Source organism: Equus asinus, chromosome 4 (assembly GCF_041296235.1).
Source record: "Equus asinus isolate D_3611 breed Donkey chromosome 4, EquAss-T2T_v2, whole genome shotgun sequence".
NCBI lineage: Eukaryota > Metazoa > Chordata > Mammalia > Perissodactyla > Equidae > Equus > Equus asinus.
The window spans coordinates 17448576-17468660 of NC_091793.1; the positions used below are offsets into that span (position 1 = coordinate 17448576).

The 20085-nt window shown below is 59.9% G+C and overlaps 1 protein-coding gene across 10 annotated transcripts in view; it reads right to left on the bottom strand.

Annotated features, from left to right (window-relative positions):
• Window positions 1-12415: 12415 nt before the first annotated feature.
• PRR5 (proline rich 5) overlaps window positions 12416-20085 on the bottom strand; it is a 55276-nt gene continuing 47606 nt past the window's right edge. For 5 of the 10 annotated variants that reach the window (XM_044778091.2, XM_070506741.1, XM_044778085.2 and 2 more), the window contains 4 exons: window positions 19645-19736; window positions 19056-19196; window positions 15031-15166; window positions 12416-13380 (listed from right to left, as the gene is read on the bottom strand). In XM_044778091.2, coding sequence (XP_044634026.2) covers window positions 12905-13380; window positions 15031-15166; window positions 19056-19196; window positions 19645-19736 — 845 coding nt within the window. In that variant the 3' untranslated portion in view covers window positions 12416-12904. Of the gene's footprint in view, window positions 13381-15030; window positions 15185-19055; window positions 19197-19644; window positions 19737-20085 lie in introns of all 10 variants that reach the window. The other 5 variants (XM_070506738.1, XM_070506745.1, XM_070506740.1 and 2 more) reach the window with 2 other exon arrangements.

The window sequence follows — 20085 nt, forward strand, 5'->3', positions numbered from 1 at the left end:
TTAAAGCAGATGTACGATGTATGTGGGGCCGGCCCCATGGCCGAGTAGTTAAGTTCGCTCGCTCCGCTTCAGTGGCCCAGGATTTTGCTGGTTCGGATCCTGGGCGCGGACGTGGCACCGCTCATCAGGCCACATTGAGGCAGCGTCCCACGTGCCACAAATAGAGGCACTTGCATCTAGAATATACAACTCTGTATGGCGGGGAGGGGAGTGGCGCTTTGGGGAGAAGGAAGGAAAAAGGATTGACAACAGATGTTAGCTCAGGTGCCAATCTTGAAAGAAAGAAAAAAAAGATGTACGATGCCTGCCCAACAGGCCACGTCAGGCCCTTTTGGAGAAACAAGGTCAGGCCGGATTAGTTTAAACCAAGTGGCTTCCTCATACTCCAATATGTCCTATTGCTTGTCATTTGTTTATCAGTCCGCACTGGTCCGAGTGGTCCAGGCCACCAGCACCTCAGGCGGCTCAGCGCAGCAGCCTCCCAGCCATTCTCCCTGAGCTGCCCTCGGTCCCTTCAGTGTGTGTCCACACAGCGGCTGGGGGATGCTTTCACGAGATCCCTGCTCGAGTGTCCTTCTCCCTCCGGTTCTTCCGGGGGTGGAGGTGGAGGGGCGCGAGCATCTCCACGATCCCAGGCTGGGTTGTGTGGAAGGTGGCGTGGCTGCTGGCAGCTCTGGGGTCACGTGTGGCGGGCTCTGTGGTCCCCAGCAGCCAGTGCACAGATGCCAAGATAATCAGGTGTACTGACCCCTCTCCACCTCCAGAGAGGGGATCTGATTGCAGAGGCCACTCGGCATAGCATCACTGCTCTGCCACAGCAATTGGTTCAGGTTTTGGGAGTAACTGGGCCCAATCCAACCACACAGGCCTTCACCAGGCCACGGTGAGCAGCTCAGGCCAAGCCAGTCAGCGCCACGTGCTGGACTTTGCCTGGAAGCTTGGGGAAGAGAAAATCCTGCTCCCTCCTTTTCTCTCCCCCAACCTAGATGGGGAAGCTTGGTGCGCCAGGGACACCAGGCAGCCATGCTGTGACCACAAAGAGATCTAGGCTTAGGACAAAGCAGAGATGGCAAGGAACTGGGTCCTTGGTGTCATTGCAGAGCCCCTGGATCAAACCCACCCTGAGGCTTGCCCTATTTCCAGACTTTCTCGTTAAATGTGCCAATGATTTCTCTTATGGTTTAAACTACTTTCAGTTTTCTATTTCTTACAACCAAAAGTATCCTCTGATAAAATATGCTTATACTTTTTAATCAAATTACAAAGCACTAGCAAAAAAAAAAAAAACCCCAGGGAAGGCCTCTGATTGGCTGAGCCTGAGATACATAACCATTCCAGAAATGGAAAGAGTTAGACCAAAACTTTGTTCTCCCCAAAGACAAGACAATAGCTCCCCCCTCCCACCCGTTTTGCTAATGATAACCATGAAATAGGCGAATATGGGGTAGTATTCATGGGGACCAGCCCCTGGCACTAGATGCTAGCTGTTACCATTCCGTGGCAGGCTGGCACCACGAGGCCCTGTCCTCCCCTCGGTGTCCCCAGGGCCTGGCCCTGCATCCAGCACATGGTAGGTACTATCCCCAGACATTGTGAATGGCTGGCTCACCTCGGTTTCATTCTCCCATTGCCCAAGCCGCTGCCTTTTTCTGTGCAGAGAACTGGTGCCCGTCCCAGCCCGGGGTCTCTTCAACTCACACAGCTCGCTTGCACGTTGCGATTTTGTACCTTCCTTGCTCCCAAAGGGCTTGAGGTGGCGCGAAGGTGGAGGGAACCGTGGGGCCAGCTTCTAACACATGTGCACATCCCAGCGCCTGGGTGGGTCAGGACGGGGCCTTTTTCTAAGTGGAAACTCTTCCTTTTCCACACGAGACGGGGAGACCCGGGGATGCCTGAGGCCCGTGAAGCACACGCTTGCTCGGTTTGGCCAGTACTTCCAGCTGGTGTCTTTTCCTTTCATGGAATGTGCAAACATCTTTTTTAATATCCGTGTAAGATCTGTCTCTCACGAAAGAGGACTTGCAGGTTTTCTGTTTTAAAAATGCGACTTTGGACAGAAGCAAGAGGAGCCCCCAGTTGGTGCACGGCTGGCAGCGTGATTTCACGGTGTGGAGAGATGGGGGAGCGCCACCCTCCTCGCATTCGTGTTTTGTGAAAACTCCTACAGGTTCCACGCCCACAGCCTAGTGACACTGAAGCACGGACCGCAGAGCCGTAAGGCAGGACGACTGTAGCAAAGGATGCGGGGCGCTTCCCATTCATAACAAAAGGCACGGAACGTAAAGGAACCGTAATCCTGGGCCGGCCACCCTCTTTGAGCTTTTTTCTCCTGTTTTCCCCAAGCTCCTCTAATCAGTAACCCACCAGTTTTCCTTTTGTTGCTGTAACAATAACTCCTTGCATTTCCAATGCTTTGCAATAGAAGAGAAAGAATAATAATGCAAAATGAAGGCATTAGTCGGGATGGCATTATTCCCAGCTTTATTAAATTTGCTCTTACAAATGTTGAAGTCGGAGAGTTGGTCCTCCCCACCAGCGCAAATTCCACATTAATAAGCCCTGGGGGAGGGAGAGCTGGAAGGAAGGAGGAAATAAAGATTCCGGTTCCCAGGTCTGGGACTTCCCATTTGTTTTTTCCTAAATTGATTTTCCCTGCCAGCAGCTGGAGCCAAGACTTGGTCTGCTTTGAACCTTATTAAACTGTGAAACCTGAATGTCCCCGCTGAGTGTGGGCGTGACAGCCAGGCTGAGCCGGAAAGAGATCACGTGCCAGGACCTGGGAGCCAGCGAGCCAGCGCGGTAAGGGGCTTGCTTTCTGCCGTGCAGCCAGCCAGGGCCCCCGGCCACACCTTCTGGTGCCCGCCCTCCCGTCATGTGCCCCGGACTGTGTTTTAGGGCAAATGCATTCGGCTGTTGGCGCTGACTGCACACTGAGTACAACCGCGTGCGGACTCCGCGACGTTTTCTGGGATTGTTTGCACCTAATTATTGAAACCTTTTTGACTTGTGACTGAGCAGGCCATGCTCTTGATGCCCTACTTGACCTCGGGGTGGGACATTGGCCATGTACTCACGCACCTGCACCTTGCAAGCGCCCTTGCCAGACTGGGGTTCCCCGCCTTCCTAGTCTTTCAACCCAAAGTGGCCAGAAAACGGGTTTACCCAGCCTCTTCTGCAACCAGGGCCCAGACAGTGACTTAGGCGCCACCACTGTGACATGCACCCTAAGGGACGAGGTGGCCCTGGACTTTATTATGCTGGAGAGGGCAGATGGACAATGTTCAGCTTGGGGGGTGCAGGAGGCTGCAGTGGCAACAAAGCTAAGTGCCTGGGACACAACTGGTATCCATGTTGGTGGCAGTTGTGGGTTCGGTTCAGTGCAATTGGAGCATGCCTGTGTGGTGGGAGCATCTCTGTACAACGGGAGTGTCCCTGTGCCATGGCAACATCTCTGTGCAGTGGGAGCACCTCCGTGTGGTGGGAGCATCTCAGTGCACTGGGAGCACCTCTGTGCAGTGGGAGCATCCTCATGAGGTGGGAGCATCTCCGTGCAGTGGAGCATCCTCATGAGGTGGGTGCATCTCTGTGTGGTGGCAGCATCCTCATGAGGTGGGAGCATCTCCGTGCAGTGGAGCATCCTCGTGAGGTGGGAGCATCCCCATGAGGCGGGAACATCCCTGTGTGGTGGCTGCAGTAGTGGCTGTTTTTCCATCAGGCCTGTCCTGTGGGTGGTTGGAAGCACTGTTCCTGGAAGGATCTTCATCTCAACATTGGCTCTCCCACCTCCTGACAACTCTGGTCTCTCCCCAAATCCTCGAATAAACTCTTTCTCTGTAACCAGCCAGAATCTGCTCCCGTTGCTTGCAAATAAGAGCTGTGCCTGATCTTATATCCTCCCGTCTTACGTCTGCTCCGCCACAAACACAGGCTGACAGAAATCCCCACGGTGGGAAGAGAAATGTCAGCATGAGAAACTCTTCTTGTGCTGATGATATTTTACATTTTTAGAGCTTTTTACAGCCTGTTAAAGCAGTTCTGAGCTCTCTACAAACACATGAATCACTGAGAAGGGTTGTTGGGGGTAAGACCATCAGTTCATTATTAAGCCCTTATCACCTTTAGGTCAAAACCCGTTAAGTAGTTGTCAGAGCTTCTGCATCAGGGAGCCGGGGTCTAGCAGTTCACAGCCTCGCAGCTCCTGCTCTGCGGGTGTCCACAATGCACAGAAGCAAAGAAATATCACCAGTCAGAGTTCTGTATCTGGAAAGATCCTTGCTACAGATGGGGAAACTGAGGATGAGTGACTTGTCCAATATGACACAGCAAGGTAGTGACCAGTTCAGGATGAGAACCCAGGGTCCTGGCTCTGCCCGTGAGGGGTCCGCAATACACATACATATATGAACTGTGACATCCCGGTCGCACCCTCCCCCGCTCACGGACCGCCTTCCTCTAGAGCAGTCGGCAAAGAGCGCTGATGCTGCAGTAACAGACGCCCCCGGTCTCAGGGGCTCACAGGGACTTCGGTCTCCTTCTCCTTCACGCTGTGCGTCTGCAGCCCCCCCGAGGCCCTGCCTGCTGGAGAAATGCAGGGTCTCCACCTAGCAATGAAATGCTCCAGCCCCAAAGGGCCCCGTCCTTTCTGCTCCGAACTCATTGGCCAGAGCTGATCACAGCACCCCACCCAGCCACGAGGACCCAGGGGTGTGGGTCTGGCCTCAGCCCCGGCACCCCCCACCCTACTTTCTGTCTCTGTGGATTCAGCTCCTCTAGGGACCTCATGGGGTATTTGCCCTTTTGTGACTGGCTTGTTTCACTCAGCCTGATGTCCTCAAGATTCGTCCATGTAGCATGTGACAGGATTTCCATCCTTTTGAAGGTTGAATAATATCCCATTGTGTGGATAGACCACATTTTGTTTATCCATCCATCCGTCCATCGGTGGACGTGTGGGTTGCTTCCCCTCTTTGGCTGTTGTGAATTGTGCCGCTCTGAACATGGGTGCACAAGTGACTCTTGGCGTCCCTGCTTTCAGGGTTTTAGGTACACACTCAGAAGTCTTTCTCTTTAAATTATAAGCCAAATATTATTTTCTTGCTCAAGTGGAAAATTACAAATGAGTCCAAACTTTAGTGGGCACACCCCTCGCACACCCCACGCTCTGGCCTTTCTCTCTTATTCTGGAGTCTCCCTTCTTTCCTCAGGGGACTGGAGGGACCTCCTCTGCCGCAGGCCCCTCCACCACCGGGCGGGAAGCCTTTTCTCCCTGCCCAGAGCACACGATCTCCTCCCACCTGGGATCCCGGGGCCTCAGCCTGCCCAGCGGGACCTTCCCGAAAACCACAGTTAGTCCTTCCAGAGACGAACACCACAGGCGGCAAAGTGGGTGCCCCAGAGGCCAAGGGCGTCTCCTCTGAGGTCTCCTGCCAGTGGGTGACTGTGATGGAGCGTGGGCACATGCACACAGGACCCGAAATAAATGTTAATGCTCAGAAGGGGTGCAGTCAAGGCACCAGGAAGGCTGCAGTGACCACCCCGCTGGGTTTTCCTAAATGCCACCTCTCCAGCAGACCCCGCCCCAGTGGCGTGGAGGCTCCCGTGACCAGGCTGGGCTCCTGGCCCCCGTGGTGACCCTCCAGCTTCCAGGACGGGCCTGGGGTCTTGCTGCCTGAGGAAGGGGCCCATCGCCCAGCAGGCTGCTATGGAGTATGTTGTGAACCCAAATCCATATGGTGAAGCCCTGATGCCCCTGTGGCTGTGCTTGGAGATGGGGCCTCAAAGGAAGGAATTACGGTCAAATGAGGTCATAGGGGTGGGGCCCTGATCCTCCAGGACCAGCCCTATAGGCAGAGACATGAGAGAGTTCTCTCTCGGCCAGGTGAGGACACAGAGGGAAGCTGGCCATGTGCCAGCCGGAAGAGAGCCCTCTCCAGACCCCAAGGATGCTGGTACCCCCATCTTGGACTTCCGGCCTCCAGATCTGTGAGAAATAATGGCTGTCGCTTAAGCCCCTGTCTGTGGTATTTGTTACGGCAGCCTGAGTGGAGGGAGACAGCGCCAGCAGAGGCAGAGGGTGCCTCCGAGGACCGCTCTCCACATCCTCCGTCAGACAGTGTTTGGAGGAGGGCCCTCGGGGGACGGGAGGAGGCCAGAGGATTCATGACCCTCCTGTGCAAGAACCCGCCAGGGGTGGGACAGGGAGCCCCCTCTCCCAGGGCCGTGCATGTGTGTGAGTGTGTGTGTGGGGGAGGGATGAGCCTGAACAGCCCAGACCCTGGCAAATGCACCCAGGCCACATTGGGGATGAGCCAGTGGCCTTCCCTCCCCACTGCAAGGGTCCAGAACTGGAGCTGGTGGAGGGAAGGGCCGCCTCGGGCCTCCGGGCAGCGATTGAGGCAGGCGAGGGGAGCACGGTTTCTGCAGTGCGTGGACAGGCCCCGGCCGTGGAGGGGACTCGGGTGAGTGGCCCTCCTGGGGGGCCTCCAGCATTTCCTCTCCCTGTCATGGCAGCAGCAGCTGGGGCGGGGGTTGGGCCTCCCATTCCAGGAGGTCACCTGAGTTCCAGCTCCCTGCGCCCCAGCAGCAGGTGGCCAGGGGGCCTGTCCTGACCCTTTGGACATGAGATCAGGGGCCTCCCACGGTCTCAAGGGATGGCTGCTTCCAGGCCCGGGGGTGATTGATTCTGGAACTCCTGCGGGGTGGGGGGAACTGGCTGTTGGGGTGTGTGTGTGTGTGTGTCTCTGGGACCCATATCCTTGGGAGCACAGGTCCTCAGTGACACGAAAGCGATGAAAATCGGGTGTAAGGCTGAGAGGGGAGGTTGCCCAGCCCCTGTGCGGGATGAGAGCTGGTGGCACCGGCCTTCTCCCACGGTTGGGCCACCAGGAGCAGCAGCGGCGGCGGCAGCTGAAGGGGAACTTGGCAGCCTGAGCACAGGATCCCCAAGTTTTGAATAGACTGAGAAGTAGACACCCACGGGGGCCTGAGACCTGAGGCCCCAAGGGCCACCTGCTCCTCCATGTCCCTGCCCTGCCCCCCCAGGTGCTGAGCTCCAGGAAGATGGGGGCGGGGGTGGGGTCACAGGGAGCCGAGCCCACCCACAGGCAGTGCTAGGGCTGGTGAACTAGGCCGGGGGCTCTTCCTGGGGGCAGGCAAGGAGACAGGGCAGCCCCCAAAGTGCTCCTGGATGCTGAGCGAGGCCGGGGGACAGGCAGCCCTCCCAGCATCAGCACCCAGGACAGATCCCGAGCACGGAGGAGGGCCCTTGGGGTGCTGGGGTGCTGGAGGAGGAAGGGGGACCCTGGGGGAGGAAGTCAGCCTCTGACAGCCGCTCAGGGGCGGGCAGCAGGCCAAGGACCACAAGCAGATTCACGGACGTGCAGGCCAACGGTGTGCCCAGTTCACCTGCACAGCTTTGAGGACATGCCAGTTACAACTGTGCAAGTGGCCCCCGCCCACCACGTGTAGACGATGCGTTGGCAGCATTTCCTGTTGTAAAATGAAGCCGCAGAGAATATCCATGTCATTTTAAACTGAAGACTGGGGTCAGATAAACGAAACAGGAGATGAGGCAGGGCCTGGAGACGAGTTAAGATATTACATCATTTTGGTTTATCTTTTCCAAGAAGAAAACATAGGCTACACCCAGCCTGGCCTTCTTTTTTCTAGAATCCTCCTCTGTGATTCAGCTCATCCTACAGACACCTGCCGGCCACCCTCTGAGCCAGGCCCCGGTGGGTTCAGGGCCCTAGCCACGAGTGCCATGTACCCCTGCCCTCAGTGCTCCCAGGCTGGCAGCCAACATTCGTCAGAGCGGAGCCCTCAAGAGCTCTGCAGCTGCACAGAGTCCCAGCTCCCTGCTCACGGCTGTGGGAGCCTCAGCCTCGTCCTCTGTAAAACGGGATGCATGGTGGCAGCTAGCCCCGGGGACGGGAGGGTTAAATGAGGGGTCGCGTGGGGACCCAGCACAGGTGCCCGCCCAGAGCAGGAGCACAGATGTACCAGCGGGCGCACATGTGTGCATGCATGCATGCAAGTATGGGTGTGCACATGTGTGCATGTGCCTGGAGGAGGGGTTCCAGTGGGAGAAGGCCAGCAGCCAGAGGCGAGCCTGGAAAGGCCAGCAGACCCCTCCCCACGAAGGGCCTTCAATACCAGGTTACCATGCACGACCTTCCCCCCAGGGCGCTGGGTGCCCTGAATGAGAGGTAAGCTCATGCGACCTGGGGCCCTCCCTCCAGCTGCCAGTGCTGACCTGGCCGGAGGCAGCCAGGCGTGGAGCTGGGAGCCGCTCGGAAGCCACTGCAGTCTCTGGGGAGAGAGGCGGCCTAGCCAGGCGGGAGCAGCGGGCACAGGGAGGAGGGTGAGGCGGCCTCCAGGGTGACGGGCGGGGGCCTGTTTTCCACATGACCTGTCACCCCTGAAGCGCTGGGTCCCAGCTCCTTTGCTGGGAAGTGTGGCCGGGCCGCATCAACGAAACCGCACAGCGCCCCCATCAGACACCATGGGCTCCGATGCCCCACAGCGGGGGCTCCCAGGGCAGGGGGATTTGAGTCCCTCCTGCCCCCAGAGGTGGCCTGCAGGCTCTGGAGGGAGTGCCGCTCCCCAGACTCCCAGAGCTGCCCGGGGCTGTGAACTTGATGGAAAAACAAGGACAGCTTTGTGTTCGATGACTCACCGACCTCTGAGGGCCAGTTCGCTTCCCTCCGGCAAAGAATGCAGTCAACAAACCCGGCCGAAGGCGCCGTCCCCAAGGCTTGTTCCAGAAGACCTGCTCAGGTCACACCCAGGGCTGCTGACGCCCCGAAATATCCTCTCCACTCATCGCTGCTCCGAAAGCCCGGGCAGCATAGACCCACCCGCGTGAGATCTGCTTATTAGTGAGTTAACACAGACGGGCACGGGTTACACTCGCACGTTTTAAAGGCGCCTGAGAGTTGCATTCAGTACAGTTGGCTTCCTTCATAATCTTAAAGACATTACGCTGAGAAAGCGTCCCGGCTTCCCTGGATGCCGGAAGGGGGCCTAGAGAGCAAGTCAAGACCCCTGAGGGGCCGGCCCAGTGGCCCAGCGGTTAAGTGCACATGTTCAACTTCGGCGGCCCGGGGTTCGCTGGTTCGGATCCCGGGTGCGGACGTGGCACCGCTTGGCCCGCCATGCTGTGGTAGGCGTCCCACATATAAAGTAGGGGAAGATGGGCACGGATGTTAGCTCAGGGCCAGTCTTCCTCAGCAAAAAGAGGAGGATTGGCAGCAGGTGTTAGCTCAGGGCTAATCTTCCTCAAAAAAAAAAAAGACCCCCCGAGACGGAGATGGGGCCTCACTCAGCAGCAAGACTGACAGAGGGCTCCCCGATTGAATATTTTTCTATTTTAGGATAATTTTTTTCTCTTCTCGACGTGCCCCCCTGTGTGGTCCTCATACGTCCTCTTCACCTGTGCCCTGCCGAGGGCTGGACCGCACGGGGTCCTCCTCCCGAAACTCGGGACAGCTCATGATCCGCTTTGGGGCTGTTTTTGCTGGAACATCGTTGACTTTATCTGTTGGGACTCGTCACTTCCGGCAGCTTTTGGAGCCCCGGCCTTGGAACCAGGGGGCGTCCAGTGTTCTGTGCAGGTCACGGCAGGAGCCCTGGAGTCGGGCTGAGATGCAGATTCAGGATCCGCAGGTGCAGGCCAGCCTGGGACTCCGCATTTGAGAGGTGAGGAGGAGCGTGGTCGTGAGACTCCCGCACAGAACCTGAACAAACAAAGACAAGAACAGTAGGTCAGCTTCTCGAACCCCAGCCCTGGAGACACAGAGGAAGCATCCGGAAGGGCCCCCGCTGACGCCAAGGACTGGTGGCTCTCACAGACTAACCGAACACTGCAATCGGTCAGCAGATGTCAGGGCATGGGGCTGACCCCTGGCTGGGGGCTCAGTGGGAACAGGGCGGGGGAGGCCCTGGCCTTGTGGTGCTGGTCTTCTCATGGGGGACACAGGCCGAGCGCTGCCTCGGCTTTCTGGGGCGGCCTCCCAGAGCTGAGACCTTGGCTCAGGCCCCTCCAGGGCCCAGCAGTCAGTCGGAGAAGCAGCAGATGGACGAGTTTCTCCACAACTGGATGGAATCACGTCTCTTTCCACTATGCTTTTAAAGAGAACCCCACACTGTATCGGCTTCCAGCCCGCAGCCCGTCTCCACCCCGGAAACTCGCAGCGGCAGGCGCTGCTGTGGCGAGTGAGTGCGGAAACCAGAGGCGGGCCTGGGGCGGGCGGAGGGCTGGCCGCCGGTGGGACAGGCACAGGGTCACAGGCCTACGTTGGCCTCATCTGGCTTGGGGCTTGGCCTGAGCTCCCTGGTGGCCGCAGTGAGACCTGGTCAGTGACATGACCTTCGTTGTCAGGTCTGGTTCTTGGAGGGGCCACCAGTGACCCCTTCACCTAAGACCAAGGCTCGGTGTGCATGTGGAAGGTTCTGGGGACCTGGGGCTGCAACGGCTGGTCTTCTATCCTAATTTACGTTCCCTGCCCCTGATTTCACGTATAACTTACCAGTTCATAACAAGCTGCTTTGATGTAGACTGCGTCAAACATTTCGACGAGGCTGGGGGTCACACACGGACGCGCTCCTTGCCCGCCCTGGTGAGCTGCTCCGTTACGGGGTGGGCAGCCCGGCTAGAGCCGCCCTTTCACTCCCTCAGGCACCGGCCGGGCTGCAGCGGGACCCGGGCTCGGCACCCACCCCCACGGGCTTCAGTCTCCCCAGTGCCGGTGAGGCTCCCCGGCTGGTGTCCTGGCCTCTCTCCCCCAGGCTGGGATTTGTCAGAGAGCTCGGGACCCACAAAAGCCGCCCCTGCCCGTGGGCCCACGTGCTGGCAGGTGCCAGCAGAGTCCCCAGGGATCAGAGCAGGCCCAGCAGCCCATGGAGGCCCGGGATGCTCAGACCGCCATGATGGAGCCCCCCCCACTCAGGGGGTGGGGGCAGAACAGAGGGCCCAGCACCCTGGTGTGGACACAGCCCAGCCAGCCCGCTCCCTGCCACAACTTCCACCCTTGGCCTGATCCTTCCATGTCGAGGACTCTGATGATAACAGCCATGCCCAACCTCTGCCGCCCCAACCCTGGGGCTTAGCGGGTCCCAGGCCTATCCTGGGTTCCATGAGGGAGCTGGGAGCCAAGGAGGGTGGTTCAGGGACCTCAGCCCATCAGCTGAGACGAGTGGCCACCTTCTTGTTGGTTCTCAGACCAGGGACAGGATTCTGGCCTGATCCTCGGCCCCCAAACCTGTTCCTCTGAGGCAAGGGCCACCCTTGCTCTCCCAGCCACCCACTGAGCCCTGCCTGGGGCCACCAGCCTGTCCCCGGGCACCTTCCAAGTGCCTCGTGGCCACTGAGCCCTGTGAAGCCCGTATGCTCCTATCACAGACCACAAAACTGAGGTCATCCCGGCTCTGCCCCCCACCCCGCCCCTGCACACTCCATCCCAGGCTCGTTCCTCCCACTGGACGGCTTCTGCAACAGACCCGTGGGCTGGTGTCACCGTGACTGGCAATGGGGGAGGAGCCCACCTCCTCTCCCTGCTGCCTGATTCACACCCGCTCATCTGCCAGGGTCCCTCTTTGCATTTGCTAACAGGGCGCTCCTTTCCACCTCCAGCAGAAAACCAATTGCATGAGAGGTGAGCCCTTTGAACGGGGTGGTGGGTGGCAGCCCAACCGGGTGCAGAAATGTTCCCCCACGTGGCCCAGAATAAACCCCCAGGGTCCTTCTTCCCCAGGGGCCATGCCGACCCCTGACCCTTTAACAGTGGGGCCCAGAGAAGCAGGTCCCTCGGGTGGCTTCTGCCAACAGGTCCCATCCTGGGCATCTTTGCTGCCAGGCTGGCCGCGGCAATACTGCTGGCTCTCAGGAACGTTCTGGCCCCTGCCCTCCTCACTGGACAGTTTCCTGGGCCCAGACATCAGTCATCGGCGGCCCACAGGCTCCCCCAGTCCACTCACCGGTGGCCGGGGAGCTGGCCCTCCCCAGCCACTGTCAGGAGGGATCAGGGATAACCTGTTTGGGGGTCCCACACCTGCTGGGGCAGCCAGGGCAGGGGTCACCTGCTCCTCCCCCCGATGTGCCTCCCTCTCTGCGAGGGTCCAGTGTTTCTACTCCTGCTGAGCAAACTGCCTGGGGCGGGGGACAAAGGCAGGGCCAGCGCTCTGTACCCAGCCCCCACCCCGAGGGTCCCCGGTACCCTGGAGAGGCTGCTGGACCTTTCAGGGCTTCCTTCTGGGGTCTCCCACCCCTCTGTCAGGGTGAGATGGAGAAACTGGCTAACAGGAAGCCGCTCCTCTGGGAGTGGGGAGGGTAGGCCCCCCGTGAGGCGAGGTTTCTGGGGATGAGGACCCTGGGGGGTCGTCCACGGGGCCTGGCGTCGCAGACATGAGCTCGGGAGCGGGCTAGACATGTTTTATTCCACCCTCTCCCTGCCACAGCCACCCCAGGCAGAACGAGCACAGGCCGCTTGGAGGGGCTGGGACAGCCACACACAGGAGGTGGCACTGTGGCCTGAGGCGAGCGGGGAAGGGGACGGCAGGTCTGCTACTGACCCCCAATGCTCTGGGGGTCCTTCTGGGGGCCTGGCCGAGCCCCGGGATTCACAGTCTCCGTGGGTGTGGACATTGGAGGGCCGGGGGTGGCGTGAGTGGCGACACCTGTTCCACGCACATGAGGTTGCCTCGTGCACCTGGTGACCTGTGCGAGGCAGGGGGAGCCTCGGACGCAGATGCCCCAGGACGGAGCCGTGCTGGGGAAGTCGGGGGTCAACGTTATCCCAACAAGGACTCGGGGATGCCCACGAGGCTGAGGCCACAGGGGACAGACAGGACGGAGTAAAAAACTCGCACACGGGCACACACACGGGGTCAGTAAAAACATGAGCCCTCACACGACGCTCTGCCGCCCCCCGGCCCCCCCAAACTCAGCTGTTCCCGAGCCGTCACCCCGGCCAAAGTCAATAAAGATGCCTTCGGAATCTGAGTCCACTGACTCCAGGATCTGGTCCACGAGGTTCTCGGGGCTGGAGGAGGGCGGGGAGCTGTGGGCTGCACCTGAGCCGGGCTCGGGGGGCTGCGTGGGGGGGTACAGTCTGCTGGGGCAGGGCCCCAACTGCGGGGCCGGGGACGGTCTGAAGGCCCCAGTGGGGCCCTGGCCGGGCGTGTCAGCAAAGCCCTGGGGCTCGGGGCAGGACGTCATCTCAGAGACCGAGTGCCTGCGGATGCCCGGGCCGCCGGCCGCCGCGCCCTCAGCCTCATGCTCGGCCACGGGGTTCAGCAGCGGCGTGTTGTAGCTCTTGGAGCGCACCACCGGGTTCTTGGCCAGGACGTCCCCCGAGCGGGAGCGGCGCAGGAAGTGCTTCTCTGCAGACAGACAGACAGACACACAGGGTATCAGACACCAGGGGACAGGGCAGTACTCAGCAAAGTTGCCGGTTTCGGGCTCTTCCTTTGGCCAGACACCAGGTAGCACCTACTATGTAGACCTACTGTGTGCACCTACTGTGGGGTCAGCCCTGCGCCAAGGGGCAGCTACAGGGACAAGCCCGACTGGTGCAGATCCTGGCCCAGCACCACCACAGGCACTGCTGAGGGGCCGCTGGGCTGGGCAGGGAGGAACACGGGTTCCCACCCCAGCTCTGTCCCCACGTCCCACCCTGTGTGCCCTCCTGCTGTCTCCTTGGTCCCAGCCTCTCAGACTGAATGGGCAGTGGCTGGGGGGCTGAAGCCAAGTGCTCAGGTTCAAAGGTGCACCCTGCCAGTGACCTGTGACGTGCCTCAGTCTCCCCACCTGTGGAAAGTCAACAAATCCTAGCACCTTCTTAGGCAGACACAGCCCCTGCCCTCAGAGCTGGGGTCCTAGTGAGTGGAGGGGACAAACCCACCAGGTGGGCCTCAGGTCGGGCAGTGCTAAGTCCACGGCAGGGGCAGATGACACGTGTGACCAGAGCTGGGGTTATTCTGAGTGTGGGGGGCCCTGGAGGGTGGGGGACGGCGGGCAGAGTCTGCATGGGGCAGGCTAGCCTCCCACTCAGGACCCTGCGGTTCTGTACAGTGACCACCAGGTGGCAGGGCTGAGCACGGCCAGCGGGTCCAGGGCCTTTCCTGGATCAGAAGGCTCCCTCCTTGCCAGGCCAGGGGTGCCCGGCGTCCAGGGCCACACATACGGGGCCCTGGTGGCTCTTCTACCAGCACGCTGGGGGCACTCTGGATGAGGGGGGCCCTCTCGAGTGGTCCCCTCGGTCTGGGATGCTCTTTGAGCACCTCTCCCCAGGCCCGGCTTCTCCAGGCCCTTCAGCTCCGCAGTCCTCTCGGCCTGGCCTTCCCTGAGCTCCCAGCCCTGGTCCTCGTGTCACCTGGGTCACCTGGGGACTCATCTGGGCCTCATTTACTCATTGGTCGGCCTCCTCTGGTGGATGAGAGCCCATGAGGGTGGGGCTTGGTCTCTGCTGAACCCCCAAGACCAAGAACAGAGGCTGGTGCACAGCAGGTGCCGAATGAACCAATGGGGTGTCTGTTCAAGGAGCAATGTGCCTGGCTTCTGCCGGACATGCCAGGCAGCCCCTGGACATCCACCCTCCAACCTCATCCCTCCCCTGGGACTCCCCAAACTAGCTGGGATTTCTGGGGCTCTGGGCCTTTGCAGGTGCTGTGTCGTCTGCCTGGCTAATTCCCCACTTTCAGGATTGAGCACGGATGTGACTTTCTCCAGAACACAGAGGCCTCTGCAGGGCTCTCAGGCGCGTCATCACATCACCACTTATGGTGTCTGTCCAGCGGGTCCCCTCAGCTCTTGAAGGAGGGACCCCAGGTGACCCATCTCCATACGTCCAGGGCCCAGCACACGGCAGGGCCAGTGGACGCTCAGGACGGGTTTGCTGGGACTGAAGAGCGAATCCCCAGTGGGATCCTGGTTCTGCTCGCCTTTTCACTGGGAGGCCTGGGCCCCCAGGGCAGAGGAGGACAGAGCCAGTGGCTACCCCACTCTCCGCCCAAGGCCCAGGGGACCCATACCCAGGATGCAGGAGTGTGTGAAGGGGCCTTCGCTGGAATAGAGACCGTAGGTGCCCAGGTAGGGCGACACCACCTTCTGGATCAGCGTCTCCAGGCGGAGGTAGTCCTTGGTCACGCCCCGGGACTCATGCACCCCCTGCAAGAGACAGAGGGACTCGGGGGGGTCAGGTGCCCTCGCTCACGCTGTTCCATCCACCAGACAGCCTGTTCCCTGCCTCCCTAGCCCAGCCAGGTCACCATGAACAGCAGTCCCTCCTCCCTGTTCTGACGGGGTCCTGGGAGACCGTGCTGCCCGGCGGGAAAGGGCCTGGGGGCAAGTGAGGTTGGCCTTGAGCTCTGCCCCTCGGGAGAGTTTCCCGTGCGCTGGCTTCCTAGAGGCTCCAGGCAGTCCTGCAGGGCCGCGCTCATTCCCCAAGGGTCCCCGCCCTCACTCCTGACCCCGTGGAGGGGTGCAGGCCAGAAGAGGCTGCCCCACAGGCCAGGCCGGGCCCAAGCCTGGGCTGGGCAGCCAAGGCCCGTCCATCTGATGAACTGCCCCTCCCAACCGCTCCGCGCTGCCAGGTCTCATCTGCCTCCTCCAGCTTCACTGGAGCCAAAGCCTTGGAGGAAGGAAGCTGCCGAGAGGACAGCCTTGGTCTTGCTGACCGACGGGCAACCTCTGCACCCCCAGCACCCTCGGCAGAGTGCCGGCACACGGCAGGCACTCAGTGAGCGACTGTGAATGAATGAGGTCTGAACGGAGGGATGAATGAAACACACGACTCCGCAGGGCTGCCAGCCGGTTAAGGAACAAGATACACTCGGGCAGAATGTGAAACAAGAGTTCAAGACGACAAAGGAACCCAACTGTGTGCTGCCCACAGAAACCCACTCGCCCCGTAAAGATGCACAGATGGAAAGTGCGAGCGGACGAAGATGCCAGGGACACGCCGAGCAGCAGGGGCAGGGGCAGCTACGTCAACTTCAGGCAGGGCGGACTTGGACCAAGAACGTGACCAGGGAGAAAGGAGGTCACGACATGATGCCAGAGGCCATAGCAAACGTGAACATGTACGCGCCTCACAGCAGAGCGCCAAGCCACGTGGGCAAAGCTGGCAGACCTGCAGGGAGAAACAGAGACCCCCTCACGGCAGAGACTTCTGCCCCCTCTCAGAAAGACGCAAAGAGCAACAAAAAAACAAACAACCCGATCAAAAAATGGGCAGAGGACATGAACAGACATTTCTCAAAAGAAGATATGAATATGGCCAATAGACACATGAAAAGATGTTCATCATCGCTAATCATCAGGGAAATGCAAATCAAAACTACACTAAGATATCACCTTACACCCGTTAGATTGGTAAAAACATCCAAAACCAAGAGTGACAAATGTTGGAGAGGATGTGGAGAAAGACGCAAAGAGGCCGGCCCCGTGGCCGAGTGGTTAAGTTCGTGCGCTCCACTTCAGCGGCCCAGGGTTTCACTGGTTTGGATCCTGGGCGTGGACATGGCACCAGTTGTCAGGCCACGCTGAGGCGGTGTCCCACATACCACAATTAGAAAGTACCCACAACTAAAACATACAACTATGTACTGGGGGGCTTTGGGGAAAAGAAGCAGAGAAAAAAAAAGAAGATTGGCAACAGCTGTTAGCTCAGGTACCAATCTTTGGAAAAAAAACAAAAAAAGAAAGAAACAGACGCAGAGCATCCGTACGGACATGCCGACTTCCGTACGGACACGCCAACTTCCGAACTCAACGGCACCATCGACCAACTGGATCTATCTGCCTTCTAGACGACGTCATCCGACCACCGCGGAACACGCATGCCTCTCACGCTCACGGGAACATTCGCCAAGACAGACCCATCCTGGGCTGTGAAACGCACCTTAACAGAGTCGAGAGAACAGAAACCATACGACGCCTGCTCTCAGAGCACACGGGAACTAAGCAGGAGCCAGTGACAGAGCGATAGCTGGAAAATCCCCAGATACACGGAGACGAAATAACTCACTTCCAAATGACATGCGGGTCAAAGAAGAACCCTCCAGAGAGATTTTCAAGGATTTAAACTCGAAAATGAAACCACCACTTACCCAAGTTCACGGGAAAGCTGTGCAGACACGGAATCTGACAGCACGAATGGATATATCAGAAAAGAGAGAGATCTACAATCAAAATCGAAGTTTCCACCAGAGGAGACTAGGAAGAGAAGAGGAAATAAGTCCAAAGTAAGCAGAGAAAAAGAAACAAGCATCAGAGTGGAAATCAGTGAAACTGAAAACAGGAAACTGACTGAGAAAAATCAATGAAACCAGAGGCTGGTTTTTTGAAAAGATCAATAGAAGCAATAAGCCTCCAGCCAGGCTAAGAAACGGAGCGAGGGGACACGAGCCACTAATGTCAGAGATGAGAGGGGGGCAAGGGGGGCAGCAGTACAGACTCTGTGGAGCCAGCTGTGTTTGGACGTGGGTGGAGGGGGTGGGACTCCATGGGTGCCCCCAAGTCATCCAGATGAACCCCAAGGACCCCACATCTCTCCGGGATCCTCTCCACCCCCAGCAACAGTGACACAGAGGAGGATGGCGCTCCCGCTGGGCTGTGCTGGGCGTCTGGCAAACTTTATATTGTCCGTTCCCAGAACTTGTTTACTCGCGTGCACTCAGATGCACGGCCGTTACCCCGGCTTCCGGCACCCCGAGTGAGGGAACTGTGACTCCGCGGGGGACGCCCAGGGCACTCGGGAGGCCCTCAAGCCACCCTGACCAGCAGCTGTGACCTCAGATCCATCCGGGACTCGAAAACAGTGGGGACGAGTTCACTGCGGGGCTGGGAGAGGTCACTCGAAGTGCGGGCCAGGTTGGGGGCAGGAGAACAGTCTGGGGGGCAAAGGGCTGAAGCCCAGGAAGCTGCAGGAGGCACAGTGGCCACCAGGGGGCAGCACCACCGCAGCCAGGAGGCCACCCGGTGCCGCTCCTGGGACCAAGGTGCCACCCTCCGCCTTCCTGCCTCTAAATCCCAGCCCGGCGCCCGCTCCCAGGAGCATCCAATTTCTCCTCATCATCCTCACACAGGCCGAGAGAGGCAACAAACCCCAACACCCCAGCTTCGAGGCAGCCAGGTCTGACCTAAGATCCGTCGAAACCCCAGGGCCAGGCCGGGCATCCTGCCTGGCCGCCAGGATGACCACCAGCTCCCGCCAGCACAGCCCCTTGACCCTTCAAACCTCCAGGCCCAGCAGCCCCTCCCTGCTCTGGAACCTTCACCGGCTGCCCTGGGCCCCAGGCCCCACCTCGAAGGCCCGAATCTAGAAGGATCTCCACATGACAGGGACTCAGGACATGGACCTGGGCTTTGAGATCATCCGACTGGGGCGAGCAAGGACTCGAGCTCCCCACCTGCATGAGGGCTGTGGCGGTGCCCCCTCATCCTGCGACAGGAGACGAGTCGTACACTGCAGCGGGGGGCAGTGCCGGCAGGGGGCTCAAGACGCAGCCGTCCGCAGAAAGGCCCAGTTGGCAGTGGAGGCTGCTGGGGGCCCAGCACACCCCGTCCTGGGCAGGCCACTCGCCCCCAGATGCTGGCAGTGGGGCCACCCAGAGCACGCAGCTGCCCCCTCCCCAGAGTGACCTTGTGGATGACAGCCATTTGCACCAGAAACATCTGGGACCACCACGGGGAGTCGGGGGCGGCCCAGAGCCCCAGTGGCTGCCTGAGGAGGGGGGTGAAGGCCCAGCCCCCCGCCCACGAGGGACGGCTCTGGTCCCGTTCACACCCCTGAGCTCCCCGTGGGGTGAGGCCGAGGCCAGCCTTCTCCTGACCCACACCTTTGTCCCCACCCCACACCCCTCCTACTTCATGCTCTCCCTTCTCGGTTTCTCCTGAGTGTCCCCACTGATAAGTCACGTGGACCCAAACCCTTGTCTCAGGCTCTGCCTCTGGGGAGCCCAGCCTGAGACACCACCTGCCCCTGAGCTTGGCCTCACACCCACAGATGCCCCGACACGGGGCTAAGTGGTGGCCTCCCCGGGCCCCCACCCACCTGTAGCACCAGCAGCATCTGGACGATGGCGGGGGGCACGCGGGCGTGGCTGCGGGCCAGTGCATCCTCCAGCTTCACGCTGAGGGTGATGGTGTTCCGGAAATGCAGCAGGGCCAGCTGGCGCACCGATGGCTCCTTGCCCTGCAGACACAGAACACAGCGCTCACCCCGGTGCTGTCATGTGAGACTGTCGCTTCCCCCCACGTCCCCAGTCCTGGGGCCAGATACAGGCGAATGGACCCACTGACCCTCAGGCCCCCTCCCACCCGGTCGTGCTCCCCAGATGACCCTTGCCCTGAGAAGAGGGGCCCCCATCAGCTTTCTCAGGCAAGGAAAGGGTTCCTGTCGCACACAGAGCCCCTACTATGCGCTGGGCATGGCCTACTGTGTGCTGCTCAGGGCTTTATAGCGCCCTTAGGAGAGAGCTGTCCTTGTTGCCACTTTGTGGGTGGGAAACAGGTTCTGAGAGGTCCAGAGATGTGCCCAGGCGCAGACAGCCCATAACTGGCAGCAAGGGCAGAGGGTGCGCCCATCCCCAGGCCGCGCTGTCACCGTGGCCCCGGGTCCCACAGCCGCGGGGGCCGCTCACCTGCACCGGGTAGAACACGGCCTGCAGGGTGGGCAGCACGTCGCTGAAGAAGAAGTCCCAGGTCTCCGCCAGCGAGTCCAGCAGCCTCTGTCCTGCGGGCGTAGGAGGCCGTCACGCCCGTGCCCAACGGCTCCGCAGGCACTCCACTCCTCCAGGTCGGCAGCCGTCTCTACCATCCATGGGAGGACGCAGGGGCCGAGGGCCGGGCTCTGGGCCGTGGAGACAGCCCCCTCCCACCGCCCCACGCGAAAGGCACAGAACGCTCATCAGCTCTGTGGCCCGTGCCTCAGTGTCCCCATTTGTAAAACGGGACAGTGACAGGCTGACCTCTCAGAGCCAATGGGATGAAACGAGACCGACCAGGCCTGGGGCAGCAGAGTGCCGGCGACATTGGCGCTAAGTGCCTGATCCCTCACCAGGCGCGCCCGGCGGAGCCCCACT